The following is a 21,517-nucleotide window of genomic DNA, read 5'->3' on the forward strand; positions in this document are numbered from 1 at the left end:
GGGTTGGCTGCAGTGCAGCCTACCCTTGATGCTAGAAGAATCTCAATGAAGGGCTGGGTGTACCACAGGGGGTCTGAGGAACCTCCGGTCCCGTTGCCGATCCTGCTTCAAGATCCTCGCGGATCCGGTGGGAGGAACTGGTAACAGGAAAGAACAGCCCCTGGGTCTCTCAGAGATCACTCGGGAGCTTCGATGCTCCCATTCGACTCCTTGGCGGACCAGCGGGCTCGACGAAGGCTGCCATGACGCTGCTCCTAGGCCTATTGGGTACAACTACGGCCCCCTCTTGTCTCCAATGGAAGGCTTTGAGGGAGGCCATAGTTTGCCCTTTTGCCAGGGGAGATGGTGGCATCGCTTGCTGTAGCTAAAAGTGCTCTCATCCTCGGTACCACCTCTACATAGGCAGCCCCCGAGGTGCTGATGCTACAAGAAACTTAGCAACATGAGCATCCGCTGCTTCACACCGTCCTTGTAGCAGCACTTCCCGTGGGCCCCAAGTGTTGCCTTGCTCGGCAACACCAATATTTTTTTATCTGTACATGGCATCTTGGGACCCTTCTTGTAATGTTTGTTCCATGGAATAATAAATTTTCTCCCCGATGCATGTCGCGAATGGCTTGCTTGGCCTTGGGGGTTGGTCGCTCCGAGCCCCTGGGTGCGCTGCTCCCGGGGGAGTGCGCTCTGTGGTTGGGATCGTGCCCCACGTGGTCCCTTCGCGGGGAGCGGCTCCTTGCCTACCAGGTTGGTTGGGCAAGTGCGCTCGTTTGAGCGTCGCTAGGAAATCTGAGCGGGACCCGATTGCCTCTCCAATTGCAGAAAGTTCAGCTATGTCTCACGAGAGATATCCTGTGGTGGTCCACCCTTTTGGTCCATGACCTCCTGCGTGGGAGGTCGGAGGGCTCGTTGCCTTCGCTCGTTGGGAATACCTAGAGTATACTTGTCATTAGGACTCAGATACTGTGGGAGGAGGTCGGGGGCCACGTGGCATCCCGACTCGCAATTGCTGAGACTCTCTGAGCCCATCCGTCCCTAGCTCTAGGTTTAGTTGGGCCTCAGGATAGCTGCGAGCCCGGGATGGCCTTTGTATCCTGGCTTGCTGCTTTGGCTTGGCCCAACCGCCAGGGCAGAGCAGTTGACGAGTCATTGCACGGGAGCTGAGGTGCCACCTGTCGGCCGCCCCGTCACGTCATGTTGCGCCTTGATGGTGTAGGCCATGCATGCACATCGCGCTTTTGGCATGCGTGTTTCCAGCGCTGCTGCAGGGGCTAAGCCCACCACCCCGTGCAGTTGCTCGAATAGGACGGTTGGCCTCCCTAGGGCTGCACCCTTAAATCCACCACTTGTCCTCTCCCCTTCACTCTTCCCGCTTGCCTATCCTTCCTCCAGCCATTGCCTAGTAGCCGTGCTCGAGCAGCTAGGAGAACAAGAGAGAGAGAAGAGGGAGAGAGAAAGAGAGAGAAGAGGAGTTGTGGGAGTGACTCGGTGAGTCCCGCGGTCCACTCGCGCGCATTCCCTCCGGTTTGTCGGCGCTGCTATCTCTGCTTCTTCCCCAGCGATGGGTTCGTGGGTTCCTTTGGTGGTGACAAAGGCAAAACTACAGCAGCTGGTCGCCGCGGGCTGCCTCCTGCTGAAGGAGGTGGCTAGGTGGCGCACTGCTGCAGGAGAGCAGTTCCCACAGTCCTAGCCCGGGAAGACTGTCTCCATCCTCAAGTCCACCCCCGGGGGTTCGGGCTGCCGGCGCACCCCTTCCTCTGAGGCTTCCTCCATGAGCACGGGATCGAGCTGCAGCATTTCAACCCCAACGGGTTGCTGCAGCTCGCCGGCTTCATGACGGTGTGCGAGGGTTTCCTCGGCATCGCCCCCCATGCGTCACTCTTCTGTGGGATCTTTGAGGTCCGATAGCGGAAGGTGAGCTCCAGCGACGACGAGCTCACGCCGTTAGGCAGTGTCACTATCCAGATGTGTCTTGGGTACGCGTCTTGAGTACGTGGACAAGTACCCGAAGATCAAAGCGAAAAAATCCAATCGGGGCTAGCATTCTACATCCGTGATGATGGCTACGGCTTTGAGGAAGGCGCCAGGAAGTTGCCGGCGTTCATCGGTGGACGCCCTGTATGAAAGGAGTCATGGAGGTGGGGCTGCCCGGATGAGCACAACAGGAAGGTCAACCAAATCATCGAGGTGCCGGCGGGGCTGATGCGAGCCGGTGTGAACGGTGTGAGGGTCATCTGGACCTCCATCAAGCGGCGGATGCAGATGCTCAAGAAGAGGTCCCACGCCTTCTTCAAGTACTCTAGGGAAGCGGACAACTCTAGGGAATGCATAGAAAGCCTCCTCGACCACAAGAAGCGCGGGTGCAGGAGCTGATAGACATTCGGCGAGCCAGTGCCCCCGGTCCTGGTGGGGCACCCGCGGGCCTTCTCAAGGGAATCCTCCCCCCTGCCTGGTGAGTTCATGAACTCTTCTCTTTCCATTCCTTGTATTTCTTGCGAGCGCACGGAGGCCCAAGCTGTTGTTGGTGCGCAGGGGCTCGGGCGAACGGTGTCCCGGTTTCGCGACCCGGACGGTAACCCCGAGGGTGCCGAATGGGCTTCTACTAAGCTTTGTGCTGCTTAAGAGCGGCGGCGTAAATGTGATAGGGAGGCCCGTGCTTGGGAGGAGAAAATTCATGAGACCGTGAGGTGACACCTCGCGCGTCGCAACGCGTAGGTTGGCATCCGACGAGGATGAGAAGGAGGAAGAAGAGGAGGAGGAGGAGGAGGAGGAGGAGGACAAGAATGAGAGTGTGAGCGAGGGCGCGCCCGTCCTCGACATTCCATCTAACTCGAAGCCTTCTCTTGGTCTTCTAGTTGCCCTTCCTGACCCCCTTCCCCCAACCTTTGATGATGGGGAGGTCGGGACTGGAGCGAAGGGAGGCGGAAGTGCCGTCCCGCACTGGACCATGCGTCCCAGAAATAGGCCGCTGACACCTCGAGTGCCGAACCGAGCACAAAGTGCGCTCGGGCCTACTCCAGTTGAGGGGTCGATCGACCTTCCCTGCGCTTGGATGGTTGTCACTTCAGGAGATTGTGGTCGCCCGCTGTTTGGGGTCGTGGTTCGGGAGCCCCCAAGTAGCTGCCGCCACCACCGCCCGATGCTCCGCCCAACATGGCACGGTGGTTAGTGTCCCTTCCTTCTCCCGATGGTAGGTCGGGCTCGAAGGGTGGTGGCCACCAGCCGGTCATGGCGGGTGCATTCTCAGCGAGCGGGGGCTCAAATGAGGCTCCCGCTGCTGGCAGGGGCTCCGCGCTGGCCCAGCGACCTAGCACCGATGTGTCGCGCTCAGGGACAGATCTTGTGCCAGCAGGCACTGTGTCAGCACTGCCATGTTAGGCGTCGAAGTGTGCAGCAGCCGCGATCCCCCGCCAAGGTCGGAGGCGCCAGCGGTAGCCCTACCTTTGCAGGATTCCGAGGATGCTGCCGCAACTTCCCAGCCTATGGTAGGTTGGGCGGCAGTGCGTGAAGTCCCCGAGGGCGACCCCTGGGGTGATGTCGCAGCCCAGGACATCCCCTCTCCCCCCCGCCGCCACCTCGCCCTCAATTGGGCGGCCAGCCTTGCAGCACCGTACGACACCCCTTCCTCTGCGGTGATCTGACAGGTAAGGAATTTTAACTTCTGCTCAAACCTTTTTGAGTTGAGGCCGCATGCCTGCTTCGTGCTTTCATCTGAATTCCCACTTGATCCGCGGTTTCGTGTTGCAGGGAGTTTGTTCGCGGTCTCGCGGTGTCACCCGCGTCGGTGGGCTTTGTGGGGTTGATTATCCGGCTATCGCCGGCCACTGGTGATGGAACTGGCAGGGCAGCTCCGGTTGCTCCTGCAAGTGCCCCGCGTGTCACTGTGGCCCTTCCACCACCGTTGTTGGTCGCTCTGCTGCCCTTTGCTACTCCTTTAGAGGGGGAGGGTGAAAGCTCGACGGCCGTGGAGGCTCGGACAGCGACTCCGGATGTGGTGGTTCTGGCGGACTCCTCGTCGTCAGAAGTGGCCATTGGTGATGGCGACGCAGAGGCGGTGTCCAAGCAGTCAGTGACGCTTGATGAGGCCGCACCCAACCACGCCGTCCAACTTCAGGTGGCTCTAGCTGGGCCAGCGCTGGCGCTAGGCAGGGGCCCGACACTCACCTGGGAGGATCCCTGGCGCCCGGGCAAGGCACTGTTTGCCCTCGATGATGTACCGGAAATGGCGTCGTGGGGGAGCGCGCTCAGGCATAGGTGCTGAGCGCGCGACGAGCTCGCCAAGGCTTGGGAGGTGCTCAGCGAGGCTATGGGGCGTTGAGCGGTGCCTTTGGGGTGATGGACACGCAAGTTCATGCGCGGACAGGTAATCCTTTCCCATCTCTCCTTCTTGCTTGAGATTGATTTCCCCTGGATGCTGCCAGCCTTCTGATGTTTTGTTTCCTGTCGTGTCGTGCCCCTCGTCCAGGAGCTAATGGACATTTCAGCGATGAAGTCGTGGTTCTTGCACGCCATGATTCAGCTGCAGGTAGGGGAGGTTGCAGATCAGCGAAGGCTGGAAGAGGAGCTGGCCACATTGGGGGGTTGCACACACCGATATGGAGTGGCTTCTGAAGGCCTTAGCCGCAGCCAAGTCGGAGGGATAGACAGTGCGTGAGTCGGAGCATGTACCCTCCTTGTTGCTGCTGAGATGGCTTTGGCGGCCGAGGCCACAAAGAAGGAGGCTCAGAAGCGCACCTCCTGGGAAGTGGAGTTGGCAGCCGAGCTCGCTCGCCAAGTGGAGGAGATGGCGACACGTGTGGCAGCACTAGAGCATGCTGCGCAAGGGGCGGAGAATGTGTGCGCTGCAGCTGAGCAGGCGTGCTAGGCCATTGACGTCGAGGTCTAGACCCTCTGGAAGTCCTATAATGGTACGTTCTTTACCTTCTCCTGTCGTGCTTGTCTCCATGGGCTTGCTTGTTTCATGCCGGTCTTGATTCGGGCGGTCGTTGTTGCAGGTCTGGTGACCGGCACCTGCTTGTAGGAAGTGGCTGGGGAGCTGGAGGCGCTCCGAGGCATGTCGGAGGTGCTGTGGGCCCACCTATCCATGGGTATGGCCCCAAAGGGCCCACTCATGGAGTGGCTCGGGGCTGCCCGTGGTCGGGTGGATGACCTGATCGCGGAGGCGCTCTACCAGGGCGCCCACACGGCCTTCACCTTGGTCGCCACTCACTACGACGGCGTGGACTTTGCCGCCGTTGGGAGCCCTATGCGAGGAATCAGACCTCAAAGGAGCTGACACATCTCGAGGAGATGGTGGCCCTTGGTGCGCAGCAGCTGGTCAGGCGGACCTCTCCAGCCGTGATTCGAGGCAAAGCCCTTCCCGAAGACCCTGCGAAGTAGAAATTTTAGGCTTATTTTTATTCTGGCGTCAGGCACGCGGCCCTGTAATGTACTTGGTGTTTTAGGTCATGAATTTTCTTCAAAATTTGGTTCGTTTTTTGCACGTGCTTTGAACTTTGCCACTTTTCCTTGCGCAACGAAGTCCGGGGAATGGCCCGCGGAAGACTTTGTTTTGCCCTTGTCAGTCAAGCGACACAGGTGTCGTAACATCTATGGACCCACTAGAAGGTTTGGATAGTCTTAAATATAGGGCTGGATACCAAGACATATCTAACATGGAGACTATGATGCAAGACGGTGTAGTCTACGTGGAAAGACAAGAACTAGTCGAGGATTAGGAAAAATACTCGTAGTAATAATAGTAGAACTCCTCTAGTCAAATCCGACTAGTATTCTTGTAACCAACCGACCTGTAACTCTACCTCCGGCAATATAAGGCAAGGCAAGGACCCCCTCCAAAGCAATCCAATCCAACCAACATACAGGATGGAGGGTATTACGCTATTCAGCGGCCCGAACCTATCTAAATCATGTGTATGCGTTTACTTTCGAGTTCCTAATCTCGGTGAGCCCCACTAACTAAAACACTACCTTGGGCACCCCCAAGTAGGTTGCTAGGTTTAAACACCAACATCTGGCGTGCGAGGTGGGGGATCTCGCCGAGAATCCACTGGCAAATTCGATGGCGCAAGTCATCATCAAGCCAATCGTCATGTTTGAAATAGGCGCGCGATCGTCTTTGGCTCCTAGGTTTGCATCGCAGACGGCATTGGAAATTTTCACCCATCGCGTCAACCCCAAAGAAGAAGAAGTAAACAATGAAGCTCCAGTGTCAAGCTCTAGAGGATCTCGTCGAGAATTTTGGTGAATTTTCAATTTTTGACCTAGTTAGAGGCTGGGGGATGAGTTCGAGTACAATTGGACTTCTTCCACCAGATGGATTAACCCACATGAGTTGGCACATAAGCCATCGTACGAATTAGATTGCCACCAGAATTGATTCCTATTTGGACTCCGCAACGTGGCACTGTTTATAAGGCGGTCCTGCCTAGATCACAATCCGATACGGATATGATCGTGGACCTCAACTAATACTCGAACCCGGATAAGGAGACTCCTTTATCAAGTCCACAACAGGGTCTAGCAATCACATCAACTCCCCAAGGTAGATTTGTCTACTGGCCCAACATGAAGCCACCCGCTCTTACCAAAGAAGACGATTCGTGCCTCATCGCCTACCTCGCAATTCTCCCATACCAGGAGGGAACTCCTTTGTCACCCATCTACAAGGAAGGTGACACCACAGAGGTTATCACCTCAAGCTCAGGAAGCTATTCCTCAGAACGAGAACTCTTTGCTCTCATTACTGGATTAAAGGTGGAGGAGGAGGGTAACGAGATAAAACCCATGGTATGAGCGTCACCCAGATGACGTCTTACAAGATGAGCTCACCACCAACGTTGTTAGAGAGGAGGATGAAGCTCAAAGAACTTGACGATGAGCAAGGAACGCCGCAAGAGCCAAGCGCTGTTGTCGCCTTGCAGCAGACCTACCAATCCAAAACCTGGATAATGCCTTTGAAGCAGATCAAATGCGTCATCATCGTACTCCCCTGGCTACCGTCACGTCTATTGATCTCATCACCCACGTGATGCCTCAGAACAAGTACACAAGACTGCTGGCTCAACTAGCAGAACTCACATATGAACAACTCGATCAGCAGAATCTGATACAGACCAAGCCAACTCGGAGACCTTTGAACTCACATATGAGGATTCTTCTAGCATCGCGGATATCCCTACGAGCGCTGGAGTCTATGGAGGGGAGGTGGCCTCAATCTACGAGGAATCTTCTAGCACCAGTGCATTCTTTGAAGGCTCTCTACACTCAAACAATAGCAACCGAAGACAATCCATTGCTACTCAAGAACTTGATTCGGACCGACCTCCAGGAGGATCTATTTATAGCCACGAGCTACAACTACCACCCACCCAGGAGTTACTATGCGCCCGTGATTAATGAGTCTGACGACTTCTGACTCTGCCCACGTGAAGGCCCTTATGCTACAAAGGACAAAAGAGTACAGTACACCAGTGCATCCGCAAAGGACAAGAGTACAGTACACCCGTGCATCCTCAAAAAGCATAGTACTTGATAGCATTACGACTACTCGACTCTCAGAAATATTCCAGCCAAGCATGACCCTTAGGGGCTTGGAGAAGGCCGACCCTTTACCTAAGGGTCGGGCGATACGAACCCTTGCAAGAAGGGGTTGGGCGCATCCGACCCCGGGACCAAGGGTCGGGCAAGGCGGAGTTCCTCCATCAAAGGGTCGGGCTTAGCTGACCTCGGGACCTTGGGTCGGGCGAGACGGAGTGAACTACTCCTAACCCACATCAAGACAACTACTTCAAGCAACTAAAGAAAGAACCAGCATTCATTCATCAAAGTGTCATCCAAAGTACTCGAACAACTACAAGAGTACATAAAAATTCAAGGCTCCTCTGGAGATACAAATTCAGACATTTTTGACGCGATTGGCTCCGCCTCCTTGAGGTACTGCGCTTAAGCTTCTTCTGTGCAGTTGCAAGCCACGCTGTCACCAGCCGCCGACAGATCTGCCCTCGGGTAGTATGACTTTACCACTGCCAGGACTTGTTTGTAAACAGCCTTGCAGAGGCCCGCCACTTTACCCGGGGCAGCCTTCAATTGCTCGACTAGCGATTGAGGTCCCGCGTCCTCTTCCACGGGGGCAATGGCGTTCACCAAATCTTGAGCTGCCTCAGTTAACTCTTGGAGTTTGCCCCGAAGCCTTCCCATGGTCTGAGCGTGATCTCTACACGCCACCATGGCCATAGCAAGCATTACTCCATTCTGCATCTTCCTATCTCGCTGATGCTCGCAAGCAGCCTGTGCTTCTGACAACATGGACTGAAGACGTTCAGCTTCATCCGCCACTCAGTCGTGCGCGTTTATCCAATCAAGGAGTTGGCTAGTAGCAGTTGCCTCTCGCCTCTTGAGCTCTGCAAAAATGGCCAAGTTCAAACACAACCGACTACAGTCGGACATACTCGGAAGATACAAAGTACTCACCTTGATACTTTTTATTCAATGATTTGTAGCAGCTCTCCAGCTTCTATTGCAAGACTTCATGATCCGACTGCTCCACACCAAAAGATTTCACCCCAGCTTCCTAAAGTTTATCTGTTCGACAACGCCACATCAACGCACCTGGAAGCTCCGAAACACATCGACAGCTCTCTGGAACTCTGAGTCAGATGGAAGGCTGAGCACTGGCCTTTGAGTACTCTTTGCAAGATGTGGAGCCACACCAACGGCAGTACCTGAAGATTTTCAATCAGTCACCTGATTGCCACGACTACAATACCAGGATTATTGATACATACCTGGAGCAGTTGATTCTTTGGATTTTTCCACACCCACTACAGCCAGAGCTTCGCCAGTGGATGTCGACAAAGAAACATTGCCTGAACCCAAAGTGGCGGAAGGAACCTCCACTGAACGAATCACTTCTTGAAGCATAGACATGGTAGCTCCAAGGCGACCAGCGTCAACTTCGGGTGGTTCCTCCATAATCAAATCCTCCAAGGGAGCAGATAAAGTAGTCGGAGGAGATGATTCTACTGCTGCCTCCACAGGGATAGTCTCCCCCGCATCCCTACATCAAAGTAGTCATTATACGACTTCAAGAGAACTCAAAAATATGCACCAGGGATAAACAAACTCACCGAGTTGAGCGTGGCGGCAGTCGCACACGTTTCTTCTCGGCAACAGTTGGCCAAGTACTCAGCGCCGCAGGAACAGCTGTCGGCGCTGTCTTCTCGCCAAGGTCTGGGAAACACAGAGTCAAGACTACAATACGATTTAGACTTACAAAACTAGTCGCAACAGAAAGCTTACCACTAGCAATCACACTGGACAATAAGAAACCAGTAGCAACTACTGGTGACACTTCCTTCTCAAGATGGCAACGGGTAAAATCCGCGCGGATACAAGGTTCAGTTATCCATACCCACGAGCAAAAAACCATACCCGCGCCCGCACCCGCTATCCGCAACGGGTAGAAAACTGTGCCCGTGCCCGCTATCCGCGGATAGCGCATGCCCGCGGGCATGCCCGTGTACCCTGCATAGGGGCGGATCTGGGGACGGCCAGCGGTGGCAAGGGGCGGCGCTAGCGAACTCCGGATCGGGTCCTCCGGGGGCGGCCGGCGGCAGCACGGGGCGTGGGGAAGTCACAGCGGCAGAGGGCGGCGCTGGGGGCCTGGGGCAGCGGGCAGTCACGGCTGCGGGAAGTCAGGGACTCACGGCGGCAACCGGCGGCGGGAGTCAGGACGGGAGGATATGATCCAGGCCTCCGAGGCTGGCCGGTGGCGGGAAGGAGCGGCGTCGCAGCGGCAAGGGGCGGCCGGCCACTGGCGGCGCTAGCGGCCTGGGTCGAGACAGCTAGTCGGGACTCGGGTCGGGACGGGGGAGTTGGGGGACGGGGTCACGAGGGAGTGCGGCTGCGGGCAGAGGGACTGGGAGAAATGAAACCCTAAGAATCTGAGTTTATATACATTAGTATGGTGTTGGCACCACATGTCAGACATTGGAGCAGATCTGGCGGGTTTGCGGGTACGGATATCATTTTTTCACGCCCTCGAGCAAATATCCGTTGGGTCTAGGGTCACACCCGCGCCCGTGCCCGCGGGCACATACTTAGACCCATATCCGTGCCCATCGGGTTTCATATCCTCGGGCACGCGGATATTTTGTACCCGTTGCCATCTTGACTTCCTTCGCAACACCCGCTACTCCGGTGGGCAACCCCAGGACTGCCAAACCGACAGCGCGGCAGCCGACGGAGCCTGTGCGGTCAGCTCGGGGGCTACTCCAGCATCCGTTGATGGCACCTTCTCTAGCACCTTAACAGAGGCTATACCGACGCCCGGGTCGGTCACAACTACTTCTTCGGAAGCAGCCTCATCATCACCAAGTGTTGTATCGACAGCTTTCTGAACAAAGACAAAGTAATCACGAGATTGCAAGTACAAGTACATCAGCCACAAGTGAGTATACAACTACATACCTTAGCACCGCGAGACTTCTCAGGAGTTGAAGCAGACTTAGCCGCAGACATTTTGCAGACTACTCTGCGTTTCTTCACAAGAGGAGAGGGTTCGTCTTCTGACTCCTCAACTACAGTTTCTTCTTCTTCCGACTGCGCCAAGTAGCCGGCAAGAACTTGAGACTACAAAAACAAGTCGATATTCAAAAAAATATCACACAAGTCAAAAGAGTACAAGTCAAGTACAACGACATACCACTTCTGGCTCATACCAGGCATCATACTGCCGAACAGCTGCTGGGATCACTGGTACTCCCTGGTAGTTCCTGAAGAACTTGGCCAGCAGCGCCTCCACATCATCATCAGATATATCCTCATCGGACATACGTGATGGATCCTTAAAACCTATGTACTCACTCCCCGAGTGAGTCCGTTTCTGAAGCGGCTGAACCCTTCTCTTGAGAAAACTCGCCACCACATTGATCCCAGTAAGATCGAGTGCCTTCAACTCGGTAATCTGCTGCATCAAGTGGTCAAGCTCTGGGGTGTCTTCGGGTTCGCTCACCCAGTTCTCTGCATGCTTCAGCGTATGGCCAGTAACCACTTGCAAGCGAGGATCATGGTTCCCGATATAGAACCACCTTTTCTTCCACTCCCCATGAGAGTCAGTCAGATTGTACTCAATATACGCGCCCGAGTTCCTGAGTTGGAACCCGGTGCCTCCAAAGGCTTCTGTCCTAAGCGCACTAGGCTGAGGTTTACAGCGGAACAACTTCCTAAACAGTTCAAGGCTCGGAGGAACTCCCAAGTAAACTTCGTAGAGCTGTACAAAAATTGACATATGCAGTACACCATTGGGGTTCAAATGAACAAGTTTAAGCTTATAGTACTCGAGGATACCTCTGAAGAAGTCAGAGGTGGGCACGACCAACCCTCTCTCTACGAAGTGTGCAAGCATCACCATCTCGCCAGGGTGTTCCTCAAATTGCCACGCATTCGCAAAAGCGGGGCGCCACTCGAGTACCTCCTTCATCTGCAGAAGCTTGGCATCAACTAGCGCCTGCACAGCCTCCTCCTTCATCACCGAATGCTGCCACGTCGCTCCAGGTGGCGGCGGCACAGTCTGATTCGTCAGCCCCACCTTCGGTGCCGGCAGCACCAGTTCCTTCCCCTTCTTGGACTTCACCTTGCTCGTCGCTGGAGCCTTGCCCTGGATCTTCTCGGGTTTCTTGCCCATCTTCTTGGTGCGCATCCGCCGGCTTCAACCTCAGCAAAATGCACTCACCCTCGGATCTCTCTCAAGGAGCAGCAATGGCGGCGGGCAATTGCGACGGCGCAAATGTGGAGCAGATGCGCAGGGGAGGAAGAAAAACATATCTGATTACAGTAGGGCGTAAACCTAACCGAAAGAGGGCCCCTCCAATTTTATCTCCGCCACCTCCGGATTCCAAGCGTCAGTTACGCAACGGACGAATTTTAAGCAGATTAATTGCCTTAAACACCCAACGGCTACTCTTTTCAACGGATTGCTGACCACTTCAACAATAAAGATCGCCAAAGTGCTCGGCGGCTGCGGGTACCGTACCCGATGGTCAGATTTTTCTTTTTCAGATTTCCAAGGGTAAAACAGTCAAAAAGCAAGATTGACCCTAAGCCTGACTCTTCGACTCAACCTAAGGCTCGGGGGCTACTCCATATAGAGTGCGATTGACATCGCACTACCATATAAAAACTCTCGGAACAGGCAGCAGCTTAAAAGACCAAGAAGAGTACTTTCCAGCCACGCGACAGTACTCGAGCACCTTGGACACTGCAACCTCTACGACAAACTACTCGGATAGTGCCCACAATACTCGAGACTATGGCACACAACTACAAAGTACTCGGGGGCTTGTCGGGCATGCACCCCAGGCCCACGAGTAGACCTTGGACGGCCCACTAAGGGGCGTACTCAGATATGATCAGGATAAGGGATAGGTGTATCCCGCTCGAACTAGTCAAGTATGAGTATGGAAAACTACTCGGGCCATACCGAGTAGAACTCTGTAAAAGTACTCGACTAGGACTCGGACTTGTAACCCGACCCTCCCGTGTATATAAGGGCGGGCAGGGACCCTCCCCCTCAAACACAACAACTCGGGCTCATCCAAGATCAATACAAACCAACACACAGGACGTAGGGTATTACGCGATCTAGCGGCCCGAACCTGTCTAAATCGTGTTCCTTGCGTCACCATTGATTCCTTGATTCTTGACGATCCTTACCGCACAAAAGACCACCTAGGGTACCCCCTAGGCGGGTTGCCGGTCTAAAACACCGACACCGACCAAGGAAGGTCGGGCAGTGGGCCACAGCCTCGTTTGGGCTGTTTCCAGTATGCTTCCAGTTGTTGGGCCTTTGGCCTTTCTGCGTCTTGGCTGCCTTGAATCCCTTCCCCGACTACCCTTAGTACAGGAACCCGTCACACGGGCTCGGCCGAAATTTGCCCAAAAGTGGCGAGACATGGCGACGAGCAGACCTTCGTAGGGTGATGGCGCTCTGGTAGGAAATCGACGACGAGGACGTGCAGGATAGACGCGACTCGGCAAGACGAAGCTGCTGACGGTGTTGGCTTGCCCCGGTGGTCGACGGAGATGGCGAATCAGCAAGGGAAACCGGCAGCTACGAAGGGCAGAGTCTACGACCGGCTTGAGGATGGTGCGTTGGAGGTCCTCCGGTCGCCGGACATGGAGAGCGAGTTGAGGTAGGCGAGCTCCTCGATTTCAAGGAACTCCAACGACAGAGGGCTATGGCGGCGCAAGAGGGCTACAGCGTCGACGGTGCTGCTCCTGCTGCCACCTGCAGCCGTGCGTCGGGGAGGGAGGGAGGTAGAAGGGGCCACGGGGGGTGGCCATGGGTGGATGAGCTCGGCTGAAGGTTGTGGCGCCATGTGCTCGCTACCGGCGTGGATGGAGAGAGAAGAGAGGGAAGAGAGAGGAGAGAAGAAAGAGAGGAAGGTGCTAACAGGCGAGCCCCACCACCACATGTCGTCCACGTCAGCAAAACCACCCTCCAAAACCGCTTGATGGCCAAATATGCACGGTATTGATAGTTCGATGGCCAAAGATTCCTAATTTTGGAGTTGGATGGCCAAAACCAAACCGAGGTGATAGTTCGATTGCCAAATAGACTTTTTCCTCTTTTTTTATGTTTTGGACTTGAAGAATTGTTTATTGGAGGCAGCAACATGTATAGTACTCCTTCTGTCCCAAATTGTACTCCTTCTGTCCCAAATTGTAGATCGTTTTGGCACTTTTATATATATGGTATTTACTATGTATTCAGACATATCGTACATTGATGTGCATAAAAAATATATAAATTTAGAAAAATCAAAATCACTTATAATAATTATTAAAAAATAATTTATATTTGAAATGGAGGGAGTAGGATTCAGATCGGGTGAGTTTAGTGAGCTACTGCCCGAGAAGAACCTGCTTGCATCCGGAAAAGGTCACGACTCGCGCGCGAAGTATGGCGCTAATCTGACTTCTGAGAGGCAATTAATCGTCGGCATGGCAATCACACGCACAGACGACGATGGACTGCAGGTGGTGCACAACGCACGCACGACACGTAACCCACATCAACAGCGATGGCTGGCAATTCTTTTCCGGAGGAAAACAAACTTGTATTGTAAAGAGAGAGCTCGCTCATCGTCATGGCAAGCTGACAATGCAAGGGGAATCTGTATCATCGATCCATCATCCATGCCGTCAGGCAGGGTCCTACCACACCACCATAGTTCGATACGGTCGCGCTTTTTCACTGCGGCCCGTGGCGACTCCGTGGGTGATACCCGTAGCGTCAGAGGGGTGCCGCGCACAAAATCGGCAGGCGGACGCAGCCGCCGCCGACGGCGACGTTTCTTCCCATCGGCCATCCCGCAGGTCCAGGAGACGCGACTATGGGGTGAATGGTGAATGCGATGGATGGATTCATCAATTTTCCATGCGTGAGCATGGCAAGGCGGCTCTGAACAGTTGGAGTTTGGCTAGCCCAAGGACACGTCTCGACTGGGAGTCAAGTCATGGCACCTGACGTGCTGCGGGTAGGCACCGCGGCGACCGTCGAGTGCGTGTTGTGCTTGTACAGTGGCGTGTGGCTTTGACGTTGCCTGCTAAGCTTCGCCTGGATAGAGACAGGACGAACGGGCAGGTCGGCCAGGACCCAGGAGATGGCTGGATCGATCGTTCCCCTGACACGTGCAGTCCCAGGACAAAAGGCACGCACCAAACACATTGCAGGCGTAATACACACAGCCAACCCGGAGATACAGCAGGTCATCCTTGCCGGAGACGGTCAGGGCCGTGATTGGATGCTGCAGCCCCTCCATCCATGCTTTCGGGATGCAAGGTGTGCATGTTTGGTTGCCTGGGTTAAAGGTTGGGTCAGATCCCCGGTGCAAAAGCAGTCTTCCAAATAGGCTCTTGCCGTGCGGAGAGATTGGACGTTTCTCCGGAGCCTGGCTCACGCGATGTGTATAGAAGCACATGACCTGCATATCATAAAGGTGGGAGATGCAGATATTCAGACAACCAATCAATTACTCTTTGTAACTTGCACGTATGGATTCATACAACAAAGAGCTCTTTATGCGCTCAGCCAGCCCACCGAGAGCTGGTTCGGGCCTGGCTAGGAGCTGCAGGCATCAATCACACCCTAGGTTGGTGGGTTCCGTTCAGGTCCAGTCACGCGATCCCAGCACGATCTGCTGATCAAATAGAGCCAGGGCGAGGCAGCGCCCGTGTTTGAGAAGGGATAGACGGGAAGCGACGTCCGGGGCAAATCCGATCGACCTGCTCACGTGGCAGGTTAGGGGCAGGGGCCCTGCACCTGATCTGATCCAGTCGTGACCAAAGCTGATTGTGATCGCGTACCAACCCAAGGCCCAAAGCCCCCAGTGACTGACCTTGACACTTGTCTGCAGCCATGGAACCCAGAAGGCATGTAGCAGCGTGGCCCGCCCAATATCGGCTTCACCAGCCATTATCTAATGCAAACACAACAAGGGAGAAGAAAGAGCAGACAAGAAATTGCCAGATTGGCTGTTCATCCATCGAACAAAGCTCCTCCAATTACACGGGGGGCGATTTCACATACTTGTCCCACGTTTCAGGCGTTTTACACACAACCGCTAGCTACAGTAACCAGAATAGCGACCTTTTAAAACAAGTACAACAGGCAAGCGGGATGCTATCTATGAAGCATGCACACAACTGACAGAAGAGCTGCTGCGTTATTGCCTATCAGCACTAGCCAAGCATCTGTACGACCGTATCCGTCGTAGGGCCACTTCAATCACTTACATAGAAGTAAACATCTCGATTCTCTCACCCTGCTGGGAAACGAGGGGATCCAGGATGCCAATCCATGTGCTGTAGTCGATAGGCGATCCGCCCCCAGGCTGAAGGAAGCCATTCACGAAGAAGAACGGCGCACCAAAAACTCCCCTAGTGCACCCATACTACATCAGAACATCAAAGCATCATTCAGGACAATCTCGTGAATGATACAGACAGCGAGTAAACTGAGACTAGATATTTAGAACTTATAATTCACTTGGCGCAACAAAGGGAAGCTAACCTTAAAAGAAACTCTGGCTGCCGAGTCTGTCCTCCTATCGCTGAAGCCTGAGAGAAACTCAGATACTGAATTGCCAACAGCATGCGCTGCCATCTTCGACATCTCTACAGCTACAGCAGGGCTCGAGAGAGAAGATGTGGCAGAGTTGTAGAACTTTTCCTGTTTGCGTTTATCAAAAAGGCAATTAAAGTATTTCAGTAAAACTTTAATGTGGTAAGCAGTAAGAAAGAGAACTGCAGTGGATGAATTGCATGGCAAAGAAAGCTATGTAAGTACAAATTGCTTGAGCAGCAACATTTTTTGCGGTCATGACTTTACTGAAAGCGTGAACATGCTGTGTTTGCTCCCAAAAGGGCCTATTTGAGGAACGGAGAATTGGGATCCAAATCCTTAGCATCAGTCTGAACCTAACGCTAAAATTGCCTGTAGCGAATCCATCTCCCAAAAAGAGCTAGAGACTTTAGTAACATATTTCACCGAACATATAACTGAGTATTTAGTCATTGATAATAAAAGGGAGCTCAATTGGCATATGAAAATAATAAATTGTACAGCAATGTCAAAATGGTAAACCATTGTAACGGGGAATGTAATGGACCTGGTTCTTGAAGAACAACTCCAACAATGGATATGTTGATGATGAATTCAACTTGTTAGCTATGTAAAGTGCACGGCAAGCATGGAATGCATATGTGTGATACCTGTGGTTTAACATCTCAGTAAGAAAATGCAAGAATGAGCAGTTAGGAACTATAGTATACTAATATAAAACCAAGAGCAAACATTTTTGTAGCCGAAAAGTCCATAATATGAAGCACTCTAGTACACAAAGAAAAGGTCTGCAACCTAGCATAGAGAATCAACTATAACACCTGGCACCTGGAACTATGCACTGGACCATGTATTACCCGAATTGGGGAAGGAAAACAACTGACATGAGAGAGCATGAGATGCAATCATTGGCTTTAAAAGGCATCATCTCGAAAGTGGACGTAGCCACTTGATTCTGCGGCAAGGTTTTGTGGGAACTGGGAACCCCCTCAGGTAAATCAGAAATTTCATGGTTTTTGGGGATTGAGTCCAGAGTTAACTGAATGCAGAATGGCTGTACCACAACCCTTTGTTATGCATAACTAGTTACGAAGTACCTACTAAAATACTTTACTTTGTTGGCAGGCAATGAAATAGTACAGCTCCAAATACAGTATACCACTAACAGTACAAATCACACAAAATCAAACAGGAAAACATTGAGGAAAACAAGAATGAGAAACAAATTTGCTTTCCCTCCACTGTAAAGTGGCAACATAGTGACACAAGCTCAGCCTAAATCAGAGGATTATCCACGAACATGCCATTTTCCAAAATTGCTAAGTCAATTAGTCTGATTTCTTAGTGATAATGCTCAGGTCCACCATTTCAACATGTGATACTACTCAGGCATGCCAAAATGACACTCTTATACTCAGACTCGACCTGCGGGGGGTAAGACAGCCCCGAGGCATTTTGCTAAGAAGAAGAAGACCTTCTCACGCAGGTCGAGAAAACCCCCAAACCCCTACCCCACCCTTACATAGCGGCACGTAGCCCGTGTGAGACAACCAACGACCTGGGACGGGCCTTAGACCTATGCTTTGGCATGGGACAGACAAGGGGATTTTTTTAACCCCAGCCTGAAATTCGCTCCCACGAGGAGTCGAACCTAAGACCTGAGGAGTGCTACTAAGTAGAGCCACCTAACCAACTCAGCTAGAGGCCCGTTCGCCTCTTATACTCAGATTTGCCATGTGAAACCAAGGGCTAACATTTTTGTAGTAGAACAGTCCATAATATGAAGCACTTTAGTACACAAATTGTAATGCCAACAAAGAAAAGGTCTGCAACCTAGCATAGAGAAGCAAGCTATAACACCTGGCACCTGGAACTATGCACTGGACCATGTATTACCCGAATTGGGAAAGGAAAACAACTGACATGAGAGAGCATGAGATGCAATCATTGGCTTTAAAAAGCATCATCTCGGTAAAAAAGTGGAAGCACCCACTTGATTCTGCAATGGCAAATATTGTTTTAGCCTATAGCAAGTCTAGTTATAGATCTTGTTCTGTACTATTTAATTAACTTGTTAGTGGGAACCCCCCTCAGATACACAAGAAATTTTGTGGTTTTCAGAAATGGATTCCAGAGTTAACCAATTGGAGAACGGCCCTATCACAATCCTTTGTTACACTTAGCTAATTACAAAGGTGCCTACTGAAATACTTACTGTGTTTCCAGCCAATGAAATAGTACATCTCCAAATGCAGTATACCACGAACAGCACAATTCACACACAATCAAACAGGGATATATTGAAGAAAACAAATGAATGAGAAACGAATTGGCTTTTTCCCTGTAATTTCCCGCCATAAAGTGGCAACATAGTGACACAAGCTCAGCCTAAATCAGAGGATCGTCCGCGAACTTGCCTTTTTCCAAAATTGGTAAGTTAATTAGTTCGATTTCTCAATGAGAATGCTCAGATTCGCCAATTTAACAACTGATACTACTCAGGCATGCCAAGAGGACGCTCTTACTCAGACTTTCGATGTAAATTAGTGAGACTACTCATACAGTCATACTTGCACAAAAAAAAATCACACTCCAGCACAGAAGATCAGTGTAAGGTGCTTACGGCAGCGGGAAGGGGTGGACGATGAGGGAGACCCTGGGCGCGTATCGCTCGACGGCGAGCTTGAGCGGGTGCCAGGCGTCGCGGCTGTCGGGGCAGAGCGGGTCGAGGAAGGCCTCGACGAGGACGGCGTCCTTCCACGCCGCCGCGGCGCCCCCGCCGTAGGCGAACCCGTCGTAGCGCGGCGGCGCGGAGGCCTGCGCCTGGAGCACGAGCAGGTAGTAGGAGCAGCACGCCGCGAGGGCCGCCAGCAGCAGCAGCCGCCGGAGCAGCGGGGCGCGCGCGGGCCTCGCCATGAGTAGCTCCCCGATCCTGGTGGTGGAAGCAGAGTCTCCGCTGGGTCCCGGATATGGGGACCGTACCGGCGATCGCGAGATCTTTTCCTCCTCCCTCCTGGCTCCCTCTCTGCTGCTTGCGTTTTCATTAGGGCCCATGTTCCAGACTAAGGGGGTATTTAGGCCCAATCCGAACAAGAAACGGAGCTTATTGGGCTTTCTTATTGGGCCAGTCTCAATTTGGGCCAGTCTCATTGCATTAAATTTAGGGCGTATCTAGGACGTGTTTAGATACTTGGCTAAGGTTTAGCCCCTATCGCATCGAATATTCGGATGATAATTAGTAGAACTAAACACGAACTAATTATAAAATTAATTGCAAAAGCCCTGAGCTAATTCGCGAGACGAATCTATTAAGCCTAATTAATCCATCATTAGCAAATGGTTACTGTAGCACCACATTATCAAATCATGAATTAATTAGGCTTAATAGATTCATCTCGCGAATTAACCTCCATCTGTGCAATTAATTTTGTAATTAGCATATATTTAATACTCGTAATTAGTATCAAACATCCGATGTGATAGGGGTTACAATTTAGCCCCTGGGAAACAAACATCCCTTTAATGACACATCAGCAAAATTGCTGACTTGGTGAGGTAATTAATAGAGAAAGTTTCACAGATGAGTAGGGAGTTTCATTCCCATAATATTTATCTATTACAGTTACCTAATTCTCAATTGTACAATGAAACTTTGCACCGACAACTGTCCACCCGCATCGTCAGTATACCGTCTGCAGCCCGGACACAACCGTCCAGCCTCCTAAAAATTTGTAAACCTAGGAGATTTGACGTGAGAGAAACAGCGAGAAACAAACGGATTCGTACGCGGTGCGGCCTAGCAGGAGCAGCAGCCAGCGGCAGCAGCACGGGCCGTGCACGACGGGACGGATCGAGCAGGGGGGTGGGTCTGTGCCGGCGTCCACCGCCGCGGCGGGCGTCGGGGTGCGCGCAGCGAGAGCTGACCTACTCACCTGCGTCCCCTTTCACGAATCAGCACCAGGCAGGGAGGCAGCTTCGGGCTGCGGCGGGGGCACGCACGCACGGTGCCGTGCGGCAGGCAGGTAGACCGCGGTGGCCGGGAACCGCGCGCGGGGGCCACGGGCCACGGCCACCGGCAGAGTGGCAGGCAGGCGGCGACAGACAGCGGTCACGGCCTCTCACGGCTCACGCACGCACCGGACGGAGGAGGGAGGACTACCGGAGGAGAGGACACGGGCAGTCTTTCGCGGGCTGTAGCGTAGGCATCCACCATCCCTTCCCTCGCATGCGGCGCGGCTACAGTGATAAACAATTACTGCAACGAGATGAGCAGGCATACGTACTACTAGCAGGCCCCTACGAGGTAGACTGCGACGACGGGTTGGGCGTAGTAAACAAGTGAAAGAAAAATGGCGAGGAGCTGGCGCAGGCGCGCAGCAGCAGTGCCGTGTGGCTCGAAGCCTTGGTTTGCTCGCGGAGTCCCAGCCTTTGCGGGAACGCGTCCCTTCCCTCCCGTGCCCTTCCCCCGTTCCGTCGTTCTGCCCATCCCGGCTCCCCCTCATTTCTCCATGATCCCGTTCGGCCATCCGGGCATGAGAGAGGTCGGAGCCTCAGAGGGAGCCAGGGAGGGGCCGGGGAGCCCAGTCGGCAGTCGCCCAGTACTCTGCTGGGTTAAAGAAGGGTGGTCCGTGGTACTTGCTCCGCAGTAAACACCGAATCAGCGGGTCAGAGATTTGCTCGCGAACCAAACGGAAAGGCGCGCAGATCAGCAGATGGGCGTACCCCGGTACACACAGCCCAAAACATTACAACGATTCAGTACAGGAGGTATAGTTTTGCAATTTGCATGACTTTCACACGTACTACCACTACCACCACCAGTCCACCGTCAGTCCGTCACCACCTGGGGTCGAAGATTCACGCTAAAGTGTAGCACTTGCCACTTGTCAGTGCAGATACAAAAAAAAAAACGTGGCTCCGGTCGTGCACCTGGCGCCTGGCGGTCGAGTAAACTTTCGTCGTACTCGTACTCGGTCCTCCCTAAGTTTTCGCAGAAGGCCCTGTGACGCACCCAGGACGTGATCGATCCATGAACTCAGCCCATGAAAGCAGAGGTGGCCAAGCCAAAGTCAAAAGGTTTCGCTTTACGGCTTTAGCACGTCGCGTGCCACTCGTCACCACGGCACGGAAGCGAGAGTGAGCTGACGCGGACCTTCGCCGCAGGATCCTCGCTGACGCACCACCACGGATATTCGCGTACGTTGCATCCCTTCCTTCTTCCCACCCCTCACTTCTCCTAGGCAGCGGCCGCCGCCACCCGTACTTACGTCTTCTCACCACTCACTGAGAACCCGGGGTATCCATCTTCATTACATACTATGCATCTCAGCATAATAGCCATCACGTAGAGTGCATGTGTTTATGGGCTCTGCGATCAGATTTACATCTACCATAGGT

At 53.2% G+C, this 21,517-nt stretch overlaps 1 protein-coding gene and 1 long non-coding RNA gene across 2 annotated transcripts; one reads left to right on the forward strand and one right to left on the reverse strand.

The window, feature by feature from the left end:
* Window positions 1–1,017: 1,017 nt before the first annotated feature.
* On the forward strand, window positions 1,018–5,583 carry LOC111256324. Its single transcript, XR_002676379.1, has 4 exons — window positions 1,018–3,638; window positions 3,742–4,357; window positions 4,460–4,901; window positions 4,989–5,583. It is a non-coding gene; the product is annotated as an uncharacterized LOC111256324 (long non-coding RNA).
* A 9,926-nt stretch (window positions 5,584–15,509) lies between these two features.
* LOC101756973 lies at window positions 15,510–19,142 on the reverse strand. The gene is made up of 4 exons (XM_004957458.3): window positions 18,744–19,142; window positions 16,668–16,770; window positions 16,070–16,228; window positions 15,510–15,950 (listed from the first exon to the last, which is right to left on the reverse strand). Exons 1-4 carry the CDS (start codon window positions 19,034–19,036, stop codon window positions 15,789–15,791), a joined length of 717 nt encoding a protein of 238 aa, XP_004957515.1. The 5' UTR covers window positions 19,037–19,142; the 3' UTR covers window positions 15,510–15,788.
* Between the last annotated feature and the right edge of the window lie 2,375 nt (window positions 19,143–21,517).

Source organism: Setaria italica, chromosome II (assembly GCF_000263155.2).
Source record: "Setaria italica strain Yugu1 chromosome II, Setaria_italica_v2.0, whole genome shotgun sequence".
Lineage (NCBI taxonomy): Eukaryota > Viridiplantae > Streptophyta > Magnoliopsida > Poales > Poaceae > Setaria > Setaria italica.

What these genes read in the sequence shown, in the direction of transcription:
- LOC101756973 (XM_004957458.3), bottom strand. Translation starts at nt 19,036, where the DNA reads ATGGCGAGGCCCGCGCGCGCCCCGCTGCTCCGGCGGCTGCTGCTGCTG. An exon ending in AGTTGTTCTTCAAGAACCAG is followed by an intron (nt 16,229 to 16,667) that starts GTCCATTACATT and finishes AAACGCAAACAG; the next exon opens with GAAAAGTTCTACAACTCTGC. An exon ending in CAGCCAGAGTTTCTTTTAAG is followed by an intron (nt 15,951 to 16,069) that starts GTTAGCTTCCCT and finishes GTTCTGATGTAG; the next exon opens with TATGGGTGCACTAGGGGAGT.